This window comes from Malaya genurostris, chromosome 1 (assembly GCF_030247185.1).
Source record: "Malaya genurostris strain Urasoe2022 chromosome 1, Malgen_1.1, whole genome shotgun sequence".
NCBI lineage: Eukaryota > Metazoa > Arthropoda > Insecta > Diptera > Culicidae > Malaya > Malaya genurostris.
Window position 1 is genome coordinate 104,819,597 of NC_080570.1, and position 23,394 is coordinate 104,842,990.

Here is a 23,394-nt window from a genome sequence, read left to right on the forward strand (position 1 = left end):
ACAGACAGAGTTAGTTCCATTATTTCCGGTATAGCCGAGCACGATTCATACGGTCAGTAACTTACATGACGTGAAGATTTTTTCCTTCGTTTGCATCGTCGCACTATACGGAATTTCGAAAACTTATTACCCTGTTATTCCGGAACTGCAAGTCAGATCCGGATAAAATTCAGCAATACTATGAAGAATGAGAAACGAAAGTCAACGTAGTCTCATATATATTTTTTAAACTGCAAAACACTAGTTAACCCAGTCAGAACAAAAATTCATCAGCTTAGATTCAGATTCGAAAAAAAGTAAATGTCTAGCACTGCGGAAGTACAAATTTGTGAAAATACACATCAGAGGCTAAACTTGAACATGCAAACTATCTTTTTCCAGTAAAAATTTTATTCGAGCCACTTTTCGAAAAAAACACCATTTTCTTTCCAATCGTTCATTCGGTAAAGACGTTTGAGAATTATTGTATCTCATTGCCGCTTGTGTATCTGAAATAGCTGAGAATTCAAGGTACCATCCGGTGAACGACTTTCAAAGTAAAGAACGGAGCAAAATAAACGATATAATTATCTAACTTCCAACACAAATACTACCTTGTTCAAAAAATTCCCGGAATCACCACCATGTGGCGCTCTCAGTCATCCGGTTAGATTTTTCCGATCGCAGTTTTCATTGATTACAAGGGTGTTGTGTACCATGAGCAGGACCGCCGAGAGGGGAGGACGAGAGGGAAGAATCCCCCGGGCCCGGACTTTTTCAGAGGGCCCGGAAGTTCGAAGATTCGAAATTCTTTTTTCGTTCTTCATAACAAAACAAAATGTAAAAAATCGAAACAAGCTTGACTTACGAATTATGTTTTTATATTAATGTATTTGAAAATTTCTTGATACGATGATATTCCCATAACCACAACTTTTTCTAAATCTCATGTTTGGGGGCCCGTAATATTGCAGTCCCCCTGGACCCGAATTTTCTCTAGGCGGCTCTGATCATGAATTACTTCCACAAGGCCAGACCGTCAACAAGGAGTATTAATTGGGCGTCATGAGACGTTTGCGTGAAGCAATTCGCCGAAAAAGACCAAATTTGTGGGCAAACAACTCTTGGATCTTGCACCACGATAACACACCGTCACACAATGCCATCGCACAGTGGTTTGAATCGACAAAAACGTGAACTTAATTCTCTAGCCGTTAAACCGTTGATATACATAGTTCCTTTGGAGAACTCATTCACAAAAATATACCTCGTAATTTGAACACAATAAAAAATGTGCAAAGCCTACTACGATAAAAGTTCATTTCAACAACTTTTTTTCCCTTAAGAGATAGAAAAACGATGTCTTCTACAAAGTTTTAGAACTTCTAACAAGAAAAAACTTTGCCGAAGAAGCTATAGGTCTAACGCAAAAAGTTTCGGATATATGAAGCATTTTCGTTTGAAACCACTTAAACTCAATTTTTTGTGCATAACTTTTTTCGCAATTATTTTCAGTGTCTACTATGTTCGAGACAATTACTAAAAACGTAAAATTACACATTTTCGTTGAAGACTGTGTACGGTTTGGCCTTTTTCTTAAAAAGTTATTTAACATTTAAACCTTTATATGCACTAACTTTAACTACTAATAGGAAGCAGGGTCGCAGACCAAAAGGCTTATATATATATATATATATATATATATATATATATATATATATATATATATATATATATATATATATATATATATATAAATATATATATATATATAAATATATATATATATATATATATATATATATATATATATATATATATATATATATATATATATATATATATATATATATATATATATATATATATATATATATATATACGTTTTGGAAAGCTTAAATCAAGTAATATAGAGTTACGAAGTGTGTAGGGTGGCCTTTTTAAATTGTGTGAAAGAGACAGCAAAATATAGAGAGCTTTTCTGACCATTTTCTTAGCAAAAACATTTACTAAAACGATTATTTTTGGTTTATGAAAAGGTGCTTTGTAGGAAATGTTCAAAAATTGGAATCGGTCGTTAGTGTAGCTTTTGTGCAATGGTGTTATGATTGAATATAATTTCATGATGCATTCTTGTATGCAATTGATCAAAATAAAGAAGCATTTTAACGTTCTCATTAAATTTCGAAAAGTTTCACGTATTTTTTAAATAGAATATTCCTTATCCGTTCTTTTAATTCCAATCCAATTCATTTCAAGGGTGATATCTTACACCATTACCAGTACGCCCAAAAACATCGTTTAAATTTAAGTCTTCTGAGATTAATTTTTATGTGTTGAAATGTGTAAGTGTAGCCTGCTTGAAAGGCTGAACCCTTTTTGTAAAATCATGTCGTTCTTCGAAATACGTTCTAATGAATTAAGCAACACAGAAAAAAAATAATGAAATTCACACGATTTCTAAATAAATAGTACTATGAAATGGACATCAGTTGAATAAAAAATTCGATTCAAAATCATTCTCGTTGTAAAACTAAATTGGAATATATTAATTTTAATGAATATGACCGTTTATTTAATTGACGCTTAGTTTTACTCTTACAGTATATTGACAAATGAAGCACAAAGAAGTAACTTTATATTAAATTTCCTGCTCGAAATATGCACTGTTGGTGTTGGTGAGAGCAGCGCTGCATATTATTTTTAAGAACACTAAAGAGTTGGTTGATAATACAAATGCTGGAGCATTTGGTCGATGATAATATTTCAATAAAATGCGTGAGTGGTTCAACGTTTCATACAGGCGTACACGGTAAAGTATCAAATCAAATTATGTAAATTATGAGTCTAGACATTTTTTTAAAAGATAAATGCCTGAACTTGAGTATAAAGACATGCACAGACTAAGAATAAAGAATAATAACCAACAAAAACAAGTTTGTTTGGTTTTAGGGAATTTGTAACTAATCTGTTGTCTTACTGCAATTCTATTACATTTTTTAATGAAGTCGGTAATATCGAGATTTTTTTGTGATAATGGTCAATAAGACACCTATCAACATTCACTTTGAAGATGAATTCCGAAAGACTCGGTACTCGCTGAAAGTAAGTCATGATAGTAAGCTATAGTGAAAAGTCTTCTCTTTCGTCTGGTGTTAAAACTAATGCTCTATTTTTATACCTCGACTGCAATTTCTGGCAAAAGTTGTTGCCTAAAAGTAACTTATCGGTTGATATCACCAAAAACGCATGATATGAAGATAAACAATTTTATTAATGTAAGTTTTCCTAAGAAAATGGTCAGAAAAGCTCTCTATATTTTGTTGTCTCATTCACACAATTTAAAAAGGCCATCCTACACACTTCGTAACTCTATATTACTTGATTTAAGCTTTCCAAAAAGTATATGTATGTGCCTTTTGGTCTGCGACCCTGCTTCTTATTAGTAGTTAAAGTTAGTATATATAAAAATTTAAATGTTAAATAACATTTTAGGGAAAAGGCCAAACCGTACACAGTCTTCAACGAATATGTGTAATTTTACGTTTTTAGTAATTGTCTCGAACATAGTAGATACTGAAAATAATTGCGAAAAAAGTTATGTACAAAAATTTGATTCTAAGTGGTTTCAAACGAAAATGCTTCATATATCCGAAACTTTTTGCGTTAGACCTATAGCTTCTTCGGCAAAGTTTTTTCTCGTTAGAAGTTTCAAAACTTTGTAGAAGACATCGTTTTTCTATCTCTTAAAGGAAAAAAGTTGTTGAAATGAACTTTTATCGTAGTAGGCTTTGCACATTTTTTATTGTGATCAAATTACGAGGTATATTTTTGTGAATGAGAACAAAGAAGGAATTTTTGTTTTGTCGTGAATACGACTTACTTTACTATGGGGTGCCTTTTCAAAGTTTACCCTCTGAGAGAGTGATAAGTTTTTGATCGTGAATATCTCTTGTTGTATCTAACGAATCAGCATAATTTTTGCTACATGCCATCGGAAATATGATCACAATTTTATGATAAAGTTTTCAGTTATGTGGCATAATCTCAAATAGTTCAAAATTCAACTTTTCTGAAATGTTTGGTATAAACGAGTATCAAAGAGGATAATTCATATGGCGCGTTTGCCTTTCTCGTATTTTGAAAGCTCATAGCTCAGTGATCTGTGGAAGGATTTATATAATCTAACTACCAATAGAATCGAAATTTTTCAACTTAAACGTGTATAGCAAAAGCATTGAAGTATTTCAATAGTACACTATTGAAAAACCTATCTCTTTTGACCCATGTCAACATCAGCCAATCAGAACGCGTTCTGAGGAAGAGAACAAAATAGCTGCTGCTGTACAACAAATGTTCCGAAAAGTGAATATCGCAGTGAGTTCCTCAATTTGGTCCTTCTGAATGCTAGAAACGAATCCCTACAGCATATTGATAGTTTCTTTCAATAAATTATGCAAATCCGAAATGAAATAATCGACATTCAAATTCTATATGCGGCTATTTTTATAGCCGTTAGGACCGCCCATTAGTGAAAAAGCTACAAACGAAATCACATAAAAGGAAATCTCTTAACAAAACTTGAATCAATTCGTCATCTAACACTCGATGTGGATAGACGAATAACCTACTACGACTAATTTCGATTTTGTTTTATTTTTTATTCGCAGTTGTCTACCTACCCAAGCTATGGGTAAAAACCGCCATAGATCCGAGAAGGATCCAAAGGATGCTAAGCGTCTGAAGCCAAGTGATGTACAGGTAAACGACCGTTTGCTGAGTAAAAACCAATATGCTGATCTGCCAGTTGATGTCGAAGAGGAACTGCCGAAGAAGGAAAAAATGCCGCCTTTCTACCTGAAGGGCTTCCCACCAACTCTACGCTCGGATTTCAACACACTGATCAGCAAAGGACTACAGGCAACAATCCGTTTATGTACTGAAGGCTACAAAATAACTGTTCCGGCTTTGAACCACTACAAAGGAGTGGAATGTTATCTGAAGCAGACAAAAGCGGAATACTTCACACACGATATTGCCGCCAACAAACCTATGAAGGTTGTACTTCGAGGACTACCCGACATGATGGAAGTCGAACTAAAGCAGGCACTGTCGGAGGCTGGACTAAAGCCTTTGATGGTATTCAAAATGAAGCGACATAATACGGACAAAAAGTTTAGAGATCAACTGTACCTGATTCATCTGGAGAAGGGCTCCATCACCATGAGTCAACTGAAAACGATTAAATCGTTATTTCACATAATCATCGAATGGCAAAAGTATAAACCGGTACATCGGGATGTCACACAGTGCACGAACTGTTTGAACTACGGCCATGGAGCGAGGAATTGCCACATGAAAAGTCGGTGCGGGAAATGTGCCGAACCACACAATACCAACGATTGCCTACTAGATCACATCGCTGTAAAATGTGTGAACTGTGATGGCGACCATCCATCTACTAGCAAATCGTGTCCCAAACGTGCTGAGTTCACAAAAATTCGACAACAGGCATCCCGTAAACAATCAACGCGCAAGAATGTTCCACAGAAGGATGAAATTTATTTCCCACGGCTCCCACCGAAGAGGGATATTCCGAATTTGCCGCCACTTCCTCGCAGCAATCCAAAGACTTCAGCCGCTGGATCTCAAAAAGAATCTTCCTCAAGAATCCCTCCTGGATGGGGCAATAATCAACCACAAGCAAAGGATGCCTCTGGTGATTTATTCTCTGCTGAACAACTGATCGTCATTTTTGAAACAATGACAACAAAACTACGAAACTGCAGAACGCGGTTAGATCAAATCAACGCCTTAGGCAAATTCATCATCGAATATGCAATATAATGAGTTGGTTATAGTAAATTGGAATGCTTGCTCACTCAGGAGCAAAACTGCTGAATTGTCCGACTTTCTTCAAGAGAAGAATGCCAATATTGCTATTTTAACTGGAACTCATCTTAAACCTGAAATTTCTATTTTTATTTCCAATTACAGGATTCACAGGCTCGACAGGACAACTACCAGAGGAGGGGGAGTTACCATTGCCGTTAAACGATCCATTCAGCACAGGCTTCTGTCAGCCTTTAAATTGCAACTCATAGAAGCCATCGGAATTGAGATTACAACGACGATAGGACCCATCATCATCATTGCAGCGTACTGCCCCAAACAAACCAATCTTCGAGATGGTACGTGTGCATCATTGAGGCGAGATCTGGCTATGCTCACTCGACGACAGAACAAATTCATCATTGCTGGGGACCTGAACGCACGGCATGAGCTGTGGGGAAACAGAAGACAGAATCGAAACGGATTCGTACTTGCCGAAGATTACGAAGCTGGACAATACAACATCTTCGCTCCGGATCAACCAACGCGACTTTCCAGATCGGGAGTTCATTCCATTTTGGATATATTCATCAGCAACATCGCCATAGACAGCTCTCCGGTTGTCTTCTACGAGCTCTCTTCTGACCACTTTCCAGTAATATTGACGTTGGGATCTTCACCAGAAACAGTGCCTATTCAACCTCGGAGGAACTATTATCGCACCGATTGGGTCCAATTTCAACAATTCGCCGACCAACTTATTAATATCAATGTTCCACTAGATTCCCCGATGGAAATCGATGCAGCCCTATCTTCCTTCCAGCATTCAATCACAGTCGCTCGTGATAGGACGGTTCCAGTACAACATATGCCGAGTTCCTCTCTTCAAATCGACAGTGTCACCAAGAAACTCATCCGACTTCGGAATATCTACCGGAGGCAGTATCAACGAACTGGCATCCTAGATAGGAAGACTACTTATAACAACTTAACTAGGATAATCCAGGAACGGATATCTGAGCTTCGCAACAGGAACTTCCAGCAAAAGCTTCGAGAAATTCTCCCATATTCAAAGCCCTTCTGGTCCTTAACGAAGGTGCTTAAGAAAAAACCGAAGCCTATTCCTCCTCTGATGTCACCCCAGGACGCAGCTGAAGGAATACCTTTAATCACACCAGTAGAGAAGGCAAATGCGCTAGGCCAGCAGTTTGTGTGTTCTCACAATTTAGGACTCAACATTGTTAGTCCACATGAAAGAGCCGTTGCTGATAGCGTAGCTGAGGTTGACCAATCAGACAGCTTGGTTCCGGAGGAAAGTAGAGTCACTGCGAATGAGCTGATGGCTTTTGTGAAAAAATCCAAAAATATGAAGGCCCCCCCGGTTTCGACAACACATTCAACATTGAGCTGAAACATTTGAGTATTCGCTCATTTGTCTTCTTAGCTAAAATTTTTAACAGGTGCTGGGAGCTTGGTTACTTCCCTTCAATGTGGAAGTTAGCTAAAGTTATCCCAGTTTTGAAACCGGGGAAAGATCCTTCCTTTTCCAAGAGCTATCGGCCCATCAGCTTACTCTCTGCCCTATCCAAGCTGTTTGAAAAGTCAATACAAAGGCGAATTCTTGCTTTTGCAGATGAACAGGATATATTTCTGGAAGAACAGTTTGGGTTCCGGAAAGGAAAATCCACCATCCACCAGCTCACAAGGGTTAACAACGTCATCCAGCAAAACAAATCAGTGTCCAAAACGACTGCCATGGCAATATTGGATATTGAAAAGGCATTCGATAATGTGTGGCACGATGGACTGGTGTTCAAACTGCATCGGTATAATTTTCCCATGTATCTTATTAAAATTATCAAAAATTATCTTGCAGATAGAGCATTCCAGGTTTCTCTGAATAATGCACTTTCAGAAAGATTTACTATTCCTGCTGGTGTACCCCAGGGAAGTATCCTAGGTCCCATTCTATACAACATTTTCACATCAGACATCCCACCTCTTCCGGGTGGTGGTGTTCTGTCACAATTTGCTGATGATACTGCCATTCTTTACAAAGGTCGTGTCATTAATGCTCTGAAGAATAAACTACAGACAGGTCTGGACGCTTTAACGGAATATTTTACAAGCTGGAAAATTGTGATCAATGCAGCAAAAACTCAGGTCATCTTGTTTCCACATTCAAGATCTCCAAAACTTGTTCCATCAGACGAATGCAGAATACGATTCGGTGATGAGGTCATTCAATGGTCCGATGAAGTTATCTATCTAGGACTCACCTTTGACAGACATCTGATATTCAGGTCACATGTTGACAAAATCGTTCAAAAATGCAGCATACTCATTAGGTCTCTGTATCCGCTGATTTGTAGAACATCTAAACTGTGCCTGAAGAATCAGATGGCTGTCTATAAACAAATCATCTACCCCGCAATTGAATACGCAGTCCCTGTTTGGCGGGGCTGTGCACGAACACACAAACTTAGGCTCCAGCGCATTCAAAGTAAGATCTTAAAGATGATTCTAAATCTACCCCCTTGGACAAGGACTAGTGAAGTACATGAGATGGCCTCCCTGGATATACTAGAACAAAAATTCGAACAATACTGCACGAAATTTGAAGAGAGGTGCTCAATCTCTGAAATACAAATAATTCAAAATTTGTACGTATTAGGTTAGGGATAGTTATAAGTAGGTAGACATTTTATAAACAATTAAAATAAATATTATGATTAAACATTAGTATGTAAAACAAGAGTAACTAAAACACCTAATATTAATAACGAATCGTATGAACAACAAAGATGAAAGGCCAAAGGGTCAAAACACTTGTACTGTAAAATGTTGATGTAATACACAAAAATAAGATTAAAAAAAAAAAAAAAAAAAAAAAAAAAAAAACTTGAATCAGTTTGGATTCTATCGCCACTGCGAGCAGATGTGTTTTGTGTCGTCTACACAGCTAGTTTCGCCGTTCGACAAGAGCGATTACGTCACAGCTGCCAGTCATTAGCATTGTTTTTTCCCAACGGTGGAGAGCATTAAACAATATCAGCCGTTCTAATGGCTCTAAAATTTTTCTAAAGAACTATTAGGATTTGTTTTTCGCATATCGCAGGTAATTATCCTCAGTTTACTGCAAATCAAGAACAGTTTGCTTAGATTTGTGCACTTTTCGCTGTGTGAAATTCACAGTAATCGAGATCAAGTGAAGCTTTCTTTGTTTTTGCGAAAAATGTGAAAAAGGAGAATGCGTGCATAATTCATACAATTGATATTCGGAAGTGTTAAGGAACATGTCAGTTGTTTTCGTATTCACGACATCCAGTTATGTCTCTGACATTACCCACACGCCTTTTTGTCGATTCAAACCACTGTGCATCGTTATCCGTAAACATTGGGTTAAAAACGAAACGAATAACATTCAGCAACCACCTGAAGCTTCTGATTTGGCTTCCTGCAACTTTTGCCTATTAGGTCGGCTCAAGAAACGCGTTTCAGCACCCGAGATGAGATTATGAAAAAATCGCAGATGGTTCTGATGGCCATACCGAAAACTGAATATAAAAAATGTTTCGAGGATTGGATCAAGCGCTTGCATAAGTGTGTTGCAGTCGATTAGGAGTACTTTGAAGGCGACATAATCGATTTTGATGAATTATCTTGTATTTTCAATTTTATGAATAAATTCCGGGAACTTTTTGATTAATGTAGTATATTGTAGCGCACGCTGAGTAACATGTAGTCTCACGTCTATAGAAAACCAAAGCTTTTCTAGACCACTTTTTTGTAAGTCAGGAACTGGTCATATCTAAAAATATCAGTCGCGTTTTATGGGATCGTTAAACCTTTCATTGGGTATCTTAAGCACATTTTATCACGTTAATCCGGAACCAGCAGTCGAATCCAAATTCAATTCAATAGCAGGCTGTGGAGTGGTAGGGCCTACTATTTGATTCAAAGCATGTAAAAAGCGTTTACTTTGAAAGTAGTCAATAGGGTTATTCCATGAGAGGGGAAGGGGTGGCAAGGGTCCGTAGCAAGAGGACATAAAATTGATCGAATTTGACGGGAATTGAATCTTTTTGTCGAGTACAGATAATCAAATCATACTCTTATCTCAGAGGAGGCCTTAGAAGTATTTTCAGGGAAATGATGTAGCAAGTATACCTAAAAAGAAGTGGGGTCTAATTGACTACATAAAAGAGCCGAAGGGAGGGGTGGTATTGTTGAGTGTTTGATACCACAAAATCCTTTACCATAAAAACAAAAAAATATCAACACATTTCTAAACAATTGAATGTTCAATCGAGCGAAGAATTCAATTTGTTTGCGTGCAAACTGGAAGCAATCGTCACTAACAATTTATTGTACTATGATTGTAGTGTATTGCAGATTTATGAATTAGGTGAAGCTATGGTGTTGAAGTGCGATGAAATATTCTGGGTACCGAGCAAATTTTCAGCCACATCGGGTCCACTCGTAAAGTTTTAAAAGTAAATTGTTGATTGCTTGGTGGATTTAATAAAGGGTGATTTTTTAAGAGCTTGAGAACTTTTTTAAACAATAAAACGCATAAAATTTGCAAAATCTCATCGGTTCTTTATTTTAAACGTTAGATTGGTACATGACATTTACTTTTTGAAGATAATTTCATTTAAATGTTGACCGCGGCTGCGTCTTAGGTGGTCCATTCGGAAAGTCCAATTTTGGGCAACTTTTTCGAGCATTTCGGCCGGAATAGCCCGAATTTCTTCGGAAATGTTGTCTTCCAAAGCTGGAATAGTTACTGGCCTATTTCTGTAGACTTTAGACTTGACGTAGCCCCACAAAAAATAGTCTAAAGGCGTCAAATCGCATGATCTTGGTGGCCAACTTACCGGTCCATTTCTTGAGATGAATTGTTCTCCGAAGTTTTCCCTCAAAATGGCCATAGAATCGCGAGCTGTGTGGCATGTAGCGCCATCTTGTTGAAACCACATGTCAACCAAGTTCAGTTCTTCCATTTTTGGCAACAAAAAGTTTGTTAGCATCGAACGATAGCGATCGCCATTCACTGTAACGTTGCGTCCAACAGCATCTTTGAAAAAATACGGTCCAATGATTCCACCAGCGTACAAACCACACCAAACAGTGCATTTTTCGGGATGCATGGGCAGTTCTTGAACGGCTTCTGGTTGCTTTTCACTCCAAATGCGGCAATTTTGCTTATTTACGTAGCCATTCAACCAGAAATGAGCCTCATAGCTGAACAAAATTTGTCGATAAAAAAGCGGATTTTCCGAATGGACCACCTAAGACGCAGCCGCGGTCAACATTTAAATGAAATTATCTTCAAAAAGTTAATGTCATGTACCAATCTAACGTTTAAAATAAAGAACCGATGAGATTTTGCAAATTTTATGCGTTTTATTGTTTAAAAAAGTTCTCAAGCTCTTAAAAAATCACCCTTTATATCCGCACACTTTAATGTCGTTTTCGCTTGATGCCAGACCTAACACAACTTCCACCCTAACTGCTGTCAAACCGTTTGTTTGAAGCTAGTTTCGAACCTAGTTTTAACGGTGTTGAACTGAAAATCTAGTCAGCATCGAACCTGGTATTTATATTGCTAAGTGCGAAACCAACACAACTTCGTGAAAAGTGTTTGTTTGATGAAACTACCCTGGGACAGTTTCAGTTTTCTCAAGCGAAAACGACATAAGTGCAATCAGGTGGATAATTTTTCTGATTGTGCCAATTTAAAGCTTCGTGTGATGTGATAATGAAAATAAAGTTCTGAAACAACATGAAAAACTTATATAACTGATGGATAAGTTCCAGTTTATTATGAAACTTTAAGCAGAGCGATATAATTATGTTCCATGAAATGGTTTTTTGTTGATACTTTAAATTTTGAAATGTTAGCATATTGAAAATGTTTTGGAAAACTGATTAACGAGGCATATTCGAAAAGTAAGAGTCGTACGCGTATATTTCAAAATTGACAAGTCGTTATTTATTTTTACATGTGCATATATGTAGGTGCACTACTCGTGGATCCATTTCAGGTGCAGTCGTCTGTTTTCTAGGTCATTTGCAAGGAACTTGAGAATTCCATTGAAAAATTGCTCATTTCGCTGACAGATGAGTAGAGGAAACTGGTGAAGCGGTACGTAACATGCTTCGAAGTGAATGGTTAATATGTTAAACAAGTAGATTGGAAGGAAACCATGCTAATTGCAAATGCAACCTTTTTTCAAGGCAACACGACCTGACTCACTTGTCGAGTATGCTACTCTAGTAAAATCACAAGTGAAAATGAGCTAATCATTTTCCACTCACGAACAAATAACTAAGGATTACATAATCGAAAACTGGAGCGAAAGAATATGCCAACATGGGTTGAAAATCATTTTTCGCATCTATTATCAATGTTTTCACGGCGTGATTTTGCAATCTGCAACCGATTTTCCCACCGAGACAACAATCGCCGCCAGCAGGCTGCCACAGGTGTAAGATTCTCGCCAAACAGCGAAACGCTTTCATTTTACCAAAGTCACGATCCGACAAAATTTACATTTTTCGAAACGCCATCCATTCGTGGTATCCAGCAGGAGATGCTCTCCGCAGCACCGGGAAAATTGTTGTTCGAATCTAGACTGGCTAGCTCATTAAGAAGATCCGCAAAGATTAATTAGAAACATCTGAGTTCGAGGAAAACTTTGCTTTCAGCATCTTTGGGCTTCGATTCCGGGGGAATGGGGCGTGTACCAAAGTACAAATAGAAGCTGGAAACCGTCTTGCCTCTGGGGACGCGGCTGATTTTGTACCTTTTACGAAGTCATGAGGAAACGAGAACCCGGCGGGGAGGTTAATTTATCGCCGGTGATTGATCTCAGAGAGCGTGGACTCCATTAGCTTACCCAAACCTATCGCGTGCTACTTTCCGAGTTGCCATTAATTAATAATTGTAATCAATTTGCTACAGGAATTGGCCGGGGGATGAACTTGTGGCCATATCAAAGCTTGTTTAATGGCAGTACCCTGGCGTTTGCGAAGTTATAAAATCACCGAGCTGACACAAATATGAGCTATAGTCGTTCGTTTTATTTTATCTTCAACAGTGCTGCCGCAGTATGACCCAATCATCAATGGCTTGCAGCATAACTACGCCCTCGGAGACTTCGTGGTAGCCAACTGCTCTTCGGACATGTCCAGCCCACCTGCTCGATTGTACTGGTTTATCAACGATCGAATTGTGAGTGTCGTGAATTAATGCTACTTCGTTTTATTTTATATTCGTCTCAAAAACATTTTCCTTAATTTGTGTTTTCTTTTTTCAAAGGTTCCTTCGGACTACCTTCAGCCCCAGCAGGAGACGACGATTGAGAACGATGGCTTCATACTGCGCTATCGGACTTTGGAGATTCGGTTCCACATTGACGAGGATCGGCTAGGTAAAATCAAGGGTAAACTAGCACTCAAATGTTTGGCCCGGATCGATTCAATACCGCAGGGGACACGGGAGTCCACGCAGGTCATTTACATTCCGATGACCGACGAACTGAGAAATCAGAAGCTGATCAATTGGCGCAGCTCGGGTGAGTAACTAAGGATTGGAGATAGTGAGGGTTTATGAACGTGGTGTCTGGTTAAGTAGTACAAATATTTTTACAATTGTTAATTGCTTGTCCGAAAAATTCTTCATGTGATTTTTGAATGCTACAAAATTTGGACATATGTTTTCATCTCGTCGTAGTTAACAGCACAATAAAAATGTGATTTCCGAGGAATTTTGTCTTCAGCAAAGCTACTATAAAAGATAAGTTTCACAGAGTCAATGTAGAGGCTGAGTATCATCATCAAAATTATGTTATTCCTAATAACGCAATTTTATGTGCTTCGATGTGTAATGAAATTGTTTATTGTGACATGACCATGGGTAACAAGTCCCGATTAATGTTTCATATCTAAACTATTTCTCTTGTTATTACTTATTATTTTTTTTATCAATCAACTTATGTTTTTCGCGTGAATATTCTTCGATGTGCTTAGTTTTCATGAAATTATTTTAATGACCGTCGTTTTGAACGAATTGTAATTAAAAGAGTGTAGCCGTGTTATTGTGCCCGGGTTGGCGGTTCAATGCATACGACGCTGGTCTTACAAGCCAGCTGTCGTCTGTTCGAGCCCCGACCTGGAAGGATTCTTAGTGTCAGTAGGATCCATAGTACTAGCCATGCAATGATTCTGTACGCTAAGAATCGGCTGCGAAGTCTGTTGAAACAGAAAGGCCAAATTCCACCACAGGAATGTAATGCCAAGACTTTGCTTTGCTTAGCCGGGTTTGCATATAAAAGCTGCCCCCAAACAGAGAAATAATTGATATAAGCTGTTTGAAAAAGTTTATATTTTAGATGATTTTCCCAAAATTTGAACCCTTTAACTGCCATATTGGTGGAGTTAGGGTGGTTCTTCTGATTTTCATTTTATTCGAATTTTTCAAAAACCTCTTGAGCAAAAGAATTGAAAAAGATCAGGAATATTTCAGAAATTATGAGGATCCTTTCTGATTTTTTTCAGAATTTTTCAAAATGTATTTCATGTGAAAAAAATGTTCAAAATTTTCGATTTCTTTTTAATTGCGCTCTCAATTTTGGTACCAATCTAGATTTAACACTAAAAATAAATCATTTATGAGTAAATTACGCTGTATTTTTTCAGATTTTTAAAATATGTGGACGGGTATAATATCAGACTTAAAAAAACCATTCGGAAAATCATGCGTTTCCATTAAATTATCATCATCCGATGGAGACGCATGGTATTTAATTCTTAAATCATATATCAAATGCCCTTAGATACCATGCGTTTCCATCTACAACTTGAGCTCAGGGCTTGATTATTGACTTAATTAATAATGATAAAAGAATTATATTCCTTATGTTATTTATACACGCCCGCACGCCTGGGTCGCTTTACCAAGCAATGATGTAGGGAATGCATTAGTGAACATGTATGCCAGCGGACGGTTGTAACTCGTTTTTAACTTCAACATCTTGCGGGATAGTCTGAAGGCTTCGAGGTTAGCTATTAGCAGTCTTAAGAAATATTGTAAACCAAACAGATATCATGTCGAATCGCTTGCATCAAGTCCCGAAGACCCAAAAATAACGTATTAATTCGCATCGTCGATTTTCTATACAAACAACATGTTCTATTAAACATAATGTTTTCAGTTTTGCTATTTCCTGAAGAGACACCCTTTGTTAAACAGTTTCGGAAAATTGTATTTTTTTTTTTGCTTTAATCGAAATATGTTGTTGATGCACAATTGCATGTCAGAAGACAAGTTAAGTGAGCTTCACTGTACATGAAGTAGAAATCGATCAACTTTATTATTCGATCAGTTTTATTAGTAGTTGAGAGAGTTTGCGATTACATTCGTCTGCGTTATAGGCTTTCCGGCATATTCCACGTAATATGCTTTCCGGTAGAGACAAACTTTGTTCATATAATAATGTACGCAAACTATATAAGGGCAGTGCAGATCAGATCAGGCACGATACTGTTCTTTACGGTATTACGATACCTATTACGGTATCACGGTACTGTGGTATTACGGTACTACAGTACTACGGTACTTCGATAGCATATCAAGTTTTTATATTCGTCGTGATTGTCGTAGTCATAGTAATTGTTTGTCATAGTCATTATAATATATTAGTCAGTTAAACAAGAATAAACGCGTACCAGTTTATTACATCACATCCGAAGTGTTCCGCGGTGTCCCCATCCGTGCGAAAGCCGTGCCATGGCTTAATGTATTCGAAGTGTCCGCAGTGTCCCAATCTGCACGAAAGCCGTCCCAGGCTTAAGTTGGAAGCCGTCCCAGACTTCATATTTCCGTACAATTTAAACACAACGTAGGGTTCAGATGAGCCTCATCATAATCGTGTGGTGAGCGCCATCATAAATTTGGTGCCGTGACCAGGATTAGCGATTTTCTGCTGCTGGCTGCTGCGACACAAGTTAAATTTCTACTGACTGATCGGAGCGAGCGGGAGCGCTATATTATCGATCGTGATCAGAAAACCTAGTTGCCAGAAGGGCCATAATTGTTATCTCACCGTCCCCCGTTAGCACCAATCTCATGTGAGAAATAATTATCACACGCAGTGCGGCCAAATTTAGTATACAAATCAACAATGTCTTTACTAAGAATGAATGAGGAACCGAGCTATGTATAAAAATTGAATTTCAAACGCTTTCGCAAATATAGTTCATCAAATTTACTTGCACTTAGTGGTCTTTTTCTGGTGTTTCGTGGAGTACTTTTCTCATGTATCAGCTCAAGCCCTTTTATTGTGTATCTAGAAGTCGTCTCCATACAGCTCAGACTATGATCACTCTTTGCCTCCATTTGATCGATCCACCTTGCTCGCTATGCTTCTCTTTTTTTTGAGCCTTCCGAATCACATTCAAGAATTATTTTCAAATGTTTGCCGTCCGTTATCCTGATGACATGCCCTGCCGATCGTAGCTGTCCAATTTTAGCTATACTAAAGTGGGCTTCCGAGTAGCTGTTGAAAACCGTGGTTTATACGCCGTTGATTAATTTCTTGTGGTGACGTATTAGTTTTCTTGTATCCTTATCCGCGGAATGAATACACGACTTCATGAACCACCACGGTATCGTCGCCACGCGCCATTATTCGAGTAGGAAGGTGTTATATTCTATTTTTTTTCCATGATTTTGCGCTTGGTATCTAGGAATACTTCTTTCTGCAAAAGAACTATCGTCCTTTAGAATTTTAACTAAATATAGTCATTATTTGATATGAATACAATAAATGTAAAATAAATATAAAATGACTTAACAGTTCATAAATAAAAACTTGAAACAGTATGTTTATTTGTCAATTCATTAGTTCTAATTCATGTTTCGCTCACTGGTCCTTCCTTATGAAAATTCTTTCTTAAGCCCTGAACTCAAGTTGTATTGGAAACGCATGGTATTTAGTTCTAAGCGTATGTGATATATGATTTTAGAACTAAATACCATGCGTCTCCACCGGATGATGACAATTTGATGGAGACGCATGGTTTTCCGAAAAAAAATTTTAAGTCTGATATTATACCCGTCCACATTTTTTGAAAATCTGAAAAAATACAGCGTAATATACTCATAAATGATTTATTTTTAATGTAAAATCTAGAGTGGTATCAACATTGTAAGTGCGAAATTGATTTCAAAAATTTCTGAAAAAAATCAGAAAGGTTTCCCAGAATTCCTAAGTTATTTCTGATTTTTTTGATCAAAAGGTTTTTGAAAAATTCAAATAAAATGAAAGTCAGAAGAACCACCCTAACTCCACCAAAATGGCTGCTAAAGGGGTAAAATTCTGGGAAAATCATCTCTAATATTAACCCTTTCAAACGTATTATATCAATTATTTTTTCTGTTTGGGGGCAGCTTTTATATGCAAACCTGGCTGCACCCTTTTGGAACTGCAAGACGAATCGGAAATAGAAATTGTATGATATTTTAAAATGATTCCTTTCAATCCAAACGTTTGACAATCGATTAAGAATTCTATGAGATTTAGAAGTGAGTTTCACTTCAACGCTTTTGTCATTATTTATTGTACTTTCATAAACGGTATTCAGAGACCAGCATTCCCAAAAATAGATCGTGTGTCCATGAATTAGCATGACGAATAAATTGAAATAGTTTTGAGCCCATCTTTGAAGATTTTTTGGTATCGTTATGTGCTATGGTGGTTTGAATTGTAAAAACTCATCATCCTGTAATTTCAAAATTTTAAGTCGGAATCGGATAATATTCTTCTATTTTGTTTTACGTTTAATATAATTGTAATTTTTGTGATTTATTAATTTTAGTTGGTTTGAGGTAAAGCCGCCATAACTAAATTCAGTTTTTTCAATGATTGAGTGAAACATATATGGGAAAAGCCGAATGAATGGTAAACTCACAGAAGAGATGTTTTTTTGGACAAAGATACGCTCAGAGACAGGACTCGCACTTGCGTTCTTGAGCATTCCGTGCATACGCGTTACCATTATCATTTCGCCATTTTTTTAAATCCTAGCCGCCTCACGACCGGTATCATATATCCAAACAGTCTTCTCGCTCTATACCTATTCTTTTCGCTCAAGCACTGTGTAGAAGAGTATATTTTTGATCAATTGCTGCCTTCTCTACTGTTCCAGTTGCTGCAGTTCTTAGTCTGCTCTTCACTACCAGATGCAGATTAGTACGGGAAAATCAAACCGTAATTGTTTTTAACGATTTATTATTTTATTTGGTTAATTTGGTTTGACGTAAAGTCAGTTTTGAAAAATTATTCATTTTCTCTTCATTTTCTCTTATAGTAAAACATTTTCGAATATTTCATCAAATTTTCCAGGCTATCGGAGCAAAACTCCGCAAGTTAAGGGCCTTTACCTTTTTTTGTCCCAGACTGCGAAGAGACAAGAGCTCGGTACATAGGTCCAAGAGATTGGCTTGGAAATTTGAGAAAACATTCTTGAAATGAATTATTCTAATAATACGCGAAGAGAGAATATTTTTTTTCGAAAATATTCGACTAGAAAAATATATTGTTTCCTTCAATTTTATGGACAATAAACTTTGAAAGTTTTGGACGTCCGTATCTATCGTTATTGAGAAACTACTTCATCAATTATTTTCAAATTTTGCATACACTTCCTACATGTAAAATAAGGAACGTATCGATAAGTAGTTAGCAACATTCAAATAGTTATTACTCTGAAATGGCTTTTTTGCAGCGTGTTTTGCGGTGACATGTTTGTTTACATGTCAATAACAGCTGCGCAATCGATTGGTTACGGTACGGTTTATCGTTTCAATGATGAGTCGAATTGATCCGGAAACGCCAAAGAAAATTCTGTACACTTGGTGCTCAGAGAGTGGTGTCACGTACAACGAAATTGAAAAACGGGTGAAAGTGCACCACACCAGTGTCAAAAATATTATCGAGAAGTTCGGTAAGACTCTTTCCATGAAGGATCTGCTCCAATCCGGTAGGGAAACGGGTCCCGGGACTTAAAATTGATTGAGTACATCAGGAAAAACCCATCTCCGTCGTCGCGGGATTTGGCCAAGCAGTGCAACACCAGCATCGGGATGATTCAACGGATCAAAGTTCGGAACTCCCTGAAAACGTACATGAAACAGAAGGTGCCGAAAAAGTTCCTGATACAGCAAGTTCAGGCCAAAACAAGAGCGCAAGAACTGTGTAACCGGATTCTACAGAATAATGACGGATGCATCTTGATCAACGACGAAACCTACGCCAAGGAAGACTCTCGAGCGCTGCCCGAACCGCAATATTATACGAAATCGGTGTACCAGGACCTGGACGACGCTGACACCACGGTGGTGATGGAAAAGTTTGGGCAGAAGGTGTTGGTCTGGCAAGCAATTTGTACCTGTGGTTTGCGGTCGTCGATTTTCTTCACGAAGGGCATAACTAACGCCAAGGTGTACGAGGAAGAATGTTTGAAGAAGAGAATGCTGCCACTGTACAGAAAGCATAAGGCTCCTCCTCTCTTCTGGCTGGATTTGGCTTCAGCCCACTACGCCAAATCCGTTCAACATTGGATGTCAAAAAATAATGTACAATTCGTGGAAAAGGACAACAACCCACCGAACTGCCCGGATCTTCGGCCAATTGAAAGGTATTGGGCAATTGTCAAGCGGCACTTTCGGAAGGAAGGTACAGTGTCCCAAAACATACAGGAGTTAAAAAAAACTGGACAGTTGCCACCAGGAAAGTCACAAAAGTAACTGTTCTGAATTTAATGAAGAATGTCAAGTCCAAAGTGCGAGCGTTTCACAAAAACAAGGATTTTCTTCTCTATAATCAGTGAAATGCATAAAAATGTTATTTTTCTACAATATATCGAGAACTGATGTCAAAATATTTTTTTTTTCGCTTTTTTATTCAATAATCAATGTTGCTAACTACTTATCGATACACTCCTTACCCAACCCCAACGTTTTCTTTTTCGTTTTTTTTGTTATTTTGGGGAGGCTTTCGGGGTTTTCCTTGAAAAACGCAGTTTTGACTTTAAACAAACAATAAGAATTTAAAATAATATCAAATCAAAACACAGAGATCTTTATTGGAATCGATAGAACGATCAATATAATTTAATGTTTGAAGATGATATCATACAAATGTTGCCCGTGGCTACGCTTCTCTTTAACCGAGAGCTAGACTACCCGTGCGTCTGTTACCCATGTTGGGATGGCTCGAAACAGGCTGTTCTCCAGGTTAGGAGCGGCTGATTACCGTCCGGCAAAATCGGAGATTGGTGCAGGCCTAACAGGTCGCCCGGAAAACACATGTTACGTACAATCACGACTACGACTCGGAATAATCGGCAAAGTCCTAGGCGACGAACAAATGACTACGATTGGAAGCTTGGCACATGGAACTGCAAATCGCTTGGCTTTCCAGGATACGACCGAATGCTGCATGATGAGCTTCAAATCCGCGGCCTCGATGTCGTAGCATTGCAGGAACTTTGTTGGACGGGGCATAAGGTGTGTAAAAGTGGGCATCGAGCGGCTACCTTCTACCAGAGCTGTGGCACAACCAGCGTTCTCGGAATGGGATTTGTAGTGTAAGCAAGATGCGTCAGTGCGTAATTGGGTGGCAGCCAATCAGTGATAGGAGGTGCGTATAGAAGATCAAAGGGTTGATTCTTCAATTACAGCATCATCAACGTGCACTGCCACATGAGACGAGATCCGATGACGAGAAGTACTCCAGAAGTGTCGTGAATACAACGTACCCACGCATCACCTATTCATCGACTTCAAAGCGGCATACGACACAGTCGATTGAGAATAGCTATGGCAGATCATTCACGGAAACTGTTTTCCGGATAAAGTGACGCGATTGGTCAAAGCAACGATGGATAGAGTGATGTACTACGTCCGAGTATCTGGGTCGCTCTTGAGTGGAATGGAGCCTCCATGATAATAATTGAATTTTCTAATACTTTCTACGATATATATATTTTTTAAAACAAGTCCCTAAATACGTCAAACTTCCCTTTTTACCTTAATTTCCGTATAACTCCAGCATTTCACAGCCGATTTTGAAAGTTTTTGTGGCATTGTAAAGATTTTGAAATTGTTTTTTTGATGAATGACTAATGTTTTCCAAACCAGTTAAAAAGTGTATTTGTTCCGATATATTTGTATTTGTAATTTGAACTATTGTATATTACTTAGGCAAAAGATAGGAAGATACGCTGCAGATGATAAGAAATCATGTGTTGCAAGCTGATAAACATTGGTGTTGCAAGGTATAAAAATTATAGCATATTCCAGCTGAACGAATGTGTTTTGTCTCTTTTATAAGTTAAGCCAAAAATATCGACATTACTTCACTCGTATATACCACACTACTCTAGAATATTTTTCATCAAATGGTTACTTCTATATACAAGATAGAAATTGCTTTTGTTAAAAAATGTTGCAGCAAGTAATATCTAATACATTTCTCTCGCTTACTATGTTTAGATGTTTTCCTCACGAAAAAAGCTATAATTAAATTTCCATATTTTCCGCTTCCAACAAAACACTAACATAAGCGCTCTCCTGAGGTATATTTCTACCCCTTCCAATTTGAAAAGCTCAGTCGGTCGGATGCACCAGAATTATAACGAAGGTTCTAGTAAACCGTAACCAATAACGGACGTTTGAAGTAGCTCTGGGACAGAAATCTACCTTACGAGAGCGTTCTAAGGGTTAAATAAAGTAGCGTTTGCTGAATCTGAAGCCTGTTTTGAAGCAAAAGACAAATCGTTCTACAAGGAAATTACATTGATGAATAAAATCGATTTTTGTGTTTGTATTTTTTGTAGTTATTGAGTGATGTGTCAATACATGGTTTGTAGCACATTGAAGTTTACTGAATCGAATTGATCAAGCTAATTGATAATTTAGGATAACCCCTAAATGACCATACCTGAATCGGCCAGTATTAGTCGAAAAAGACGTTTTCGTTCGGCACGTCAGAAAAGACATGGCACTTCGGTGCCATTTGAAAAAGTGTTTTGCAAGTAGCATTAACTTTACGTCTGCTTAGCGGTTCAAATTGAACTGTTCAAGTTTGCACTAAGCAGTTCAATTTGAACTGCTCTGCACTGACGAGTCTAAGACGAAACGTAAAGAAAAGTAAAAACGGTTATGTGCCAAAGCACAAACTTAGGATAACCCCTAAATGACCATACCTGAATCGGCCAGTATTAGTCGAAAAAGACGTTTTCGTTCGGCACGTCAGAAAAGACATGGCACTTCGGTGCCATTTGAAAAAGTGTTTTGCAAGTAGCATTAACTTTACGTCTGCTTAGCGGTTCAAATTGAACTGTTCAAGTTTGCACTAAGCAGTTCAATTTGAACTGCTCTGCACTGACGAGTCTAAGACGAAACGTAAAGAAAAGTAATAATTGATTGATAGTTGTCAAAATAACTCAGGCATTCCATTGACATCGAAAGCCAGAATCAACTAATATTACTCTACTTTTAAAAAAATACATATTCCTCTGTTTCAAAGTTGAAACAGAACTTGTCCAATCGGAGATATTGATTAACGCTTGGGAAATGTTACCAAAGTCTCAGTACGAGTTGAATGTCATCATAATGAGTCTCATAGTTTTTGTGATTTGAAATGGAGATCAGAATCCATCCTTGACAACTTCTGGCTGAACTAACCGGCTTTTTCAACTAAACTTAACTCACATTTCATCGCAAGTTTTTTTTGTCGCTTGATGGATGTTAGTTTCCGAATAATCACAAACAGCACTGACAGTGCTATTCCACAAATCCTCTTGTTTTTTGCTACCGTAGTCGAGTTTCTTTTTATAGCTGAAAAAAGCAATCTTCAAACCTATTCCAGTCCTGATGTATGAAATAACCAGAAACCACGAAGCCAACTACCATCTCTACTAACTCATTTTCCCAATTTGCTCCCGCAGCGCAATCTCTACATCGTCATCGGTCCTATCATCATCAGCTGCAACTGCAGCAGCAGCAAATGTTCGTATCGTTGCTGGCTCTATCCCTGCTGGTGATAACTTTATTTGCCCTGTAAAGTCCAATCTAAGCTGGATGACGACCTCTGGATGGCAGTGACAGCGGTTGATCTTTGCCGGCAAATGTGGTAACAATCTTCGGTAAGCGTGGGAAAAAAATGATAAAAGCTGAAAATCAAGTAAGTAACAAGAAGCGTGATAGTGACCTCTACAGAACAAAAAAAAAAAAAAAAAGAAACATACTAGAGCTGTTAATTTTGCGATGCAATTTCTGTTGATCCTTTTTATATAAATATTAATCCCATTCACACATAGAACGAATTGAAACTCGTTTACTCGTTACAGTTTCTTTCTACTCTATCGGGTATGTTGTATAATACAAGAAAGGGAAGAACAGAAATGATGATTCTTGTAAATAGCCAAACTCTTCCCTGCAAAAACCAAAAAAAAAAGAGCCACACGAAAAACGTAAAGATAGGGAAAGAGACCCAACGTGGATCTGAC

The 23,394-nt window shown here is 37.8% G+C and overlaps 1 protein-coding gene across 1 annotated transcript in view; it reads left to right on the forward strand.

Moving 5' to 3' along the window:
• LOC131425312 (uncharacterized) overlaps positions 1-22,964 on the forward strand; it is a 76,790-nt gene extending 53,826 nt beyond the window's left edge. The window contains exons 4-6 of the mRNA XM_058587104.1: positions 12,918-13,051; positions 13,139-13,394; positions 22,834-22,964. Coding sequence (XP_058443087.1) covers positions 12,918-13,051; positions 13,139-13,394; positions 22,834-22,949 — 506 coding nt within the window. The 3' untranslated portion in view covers positions 22,950-22,964. The remainder of the gene's footprint in view (positions 1-12,917; positions 13,052-13,138; positions 13,395-22,833) is intronic.
• The last annotated feature ends 430 nt before the right edge of the window (positions 22,965-23,394 follow it).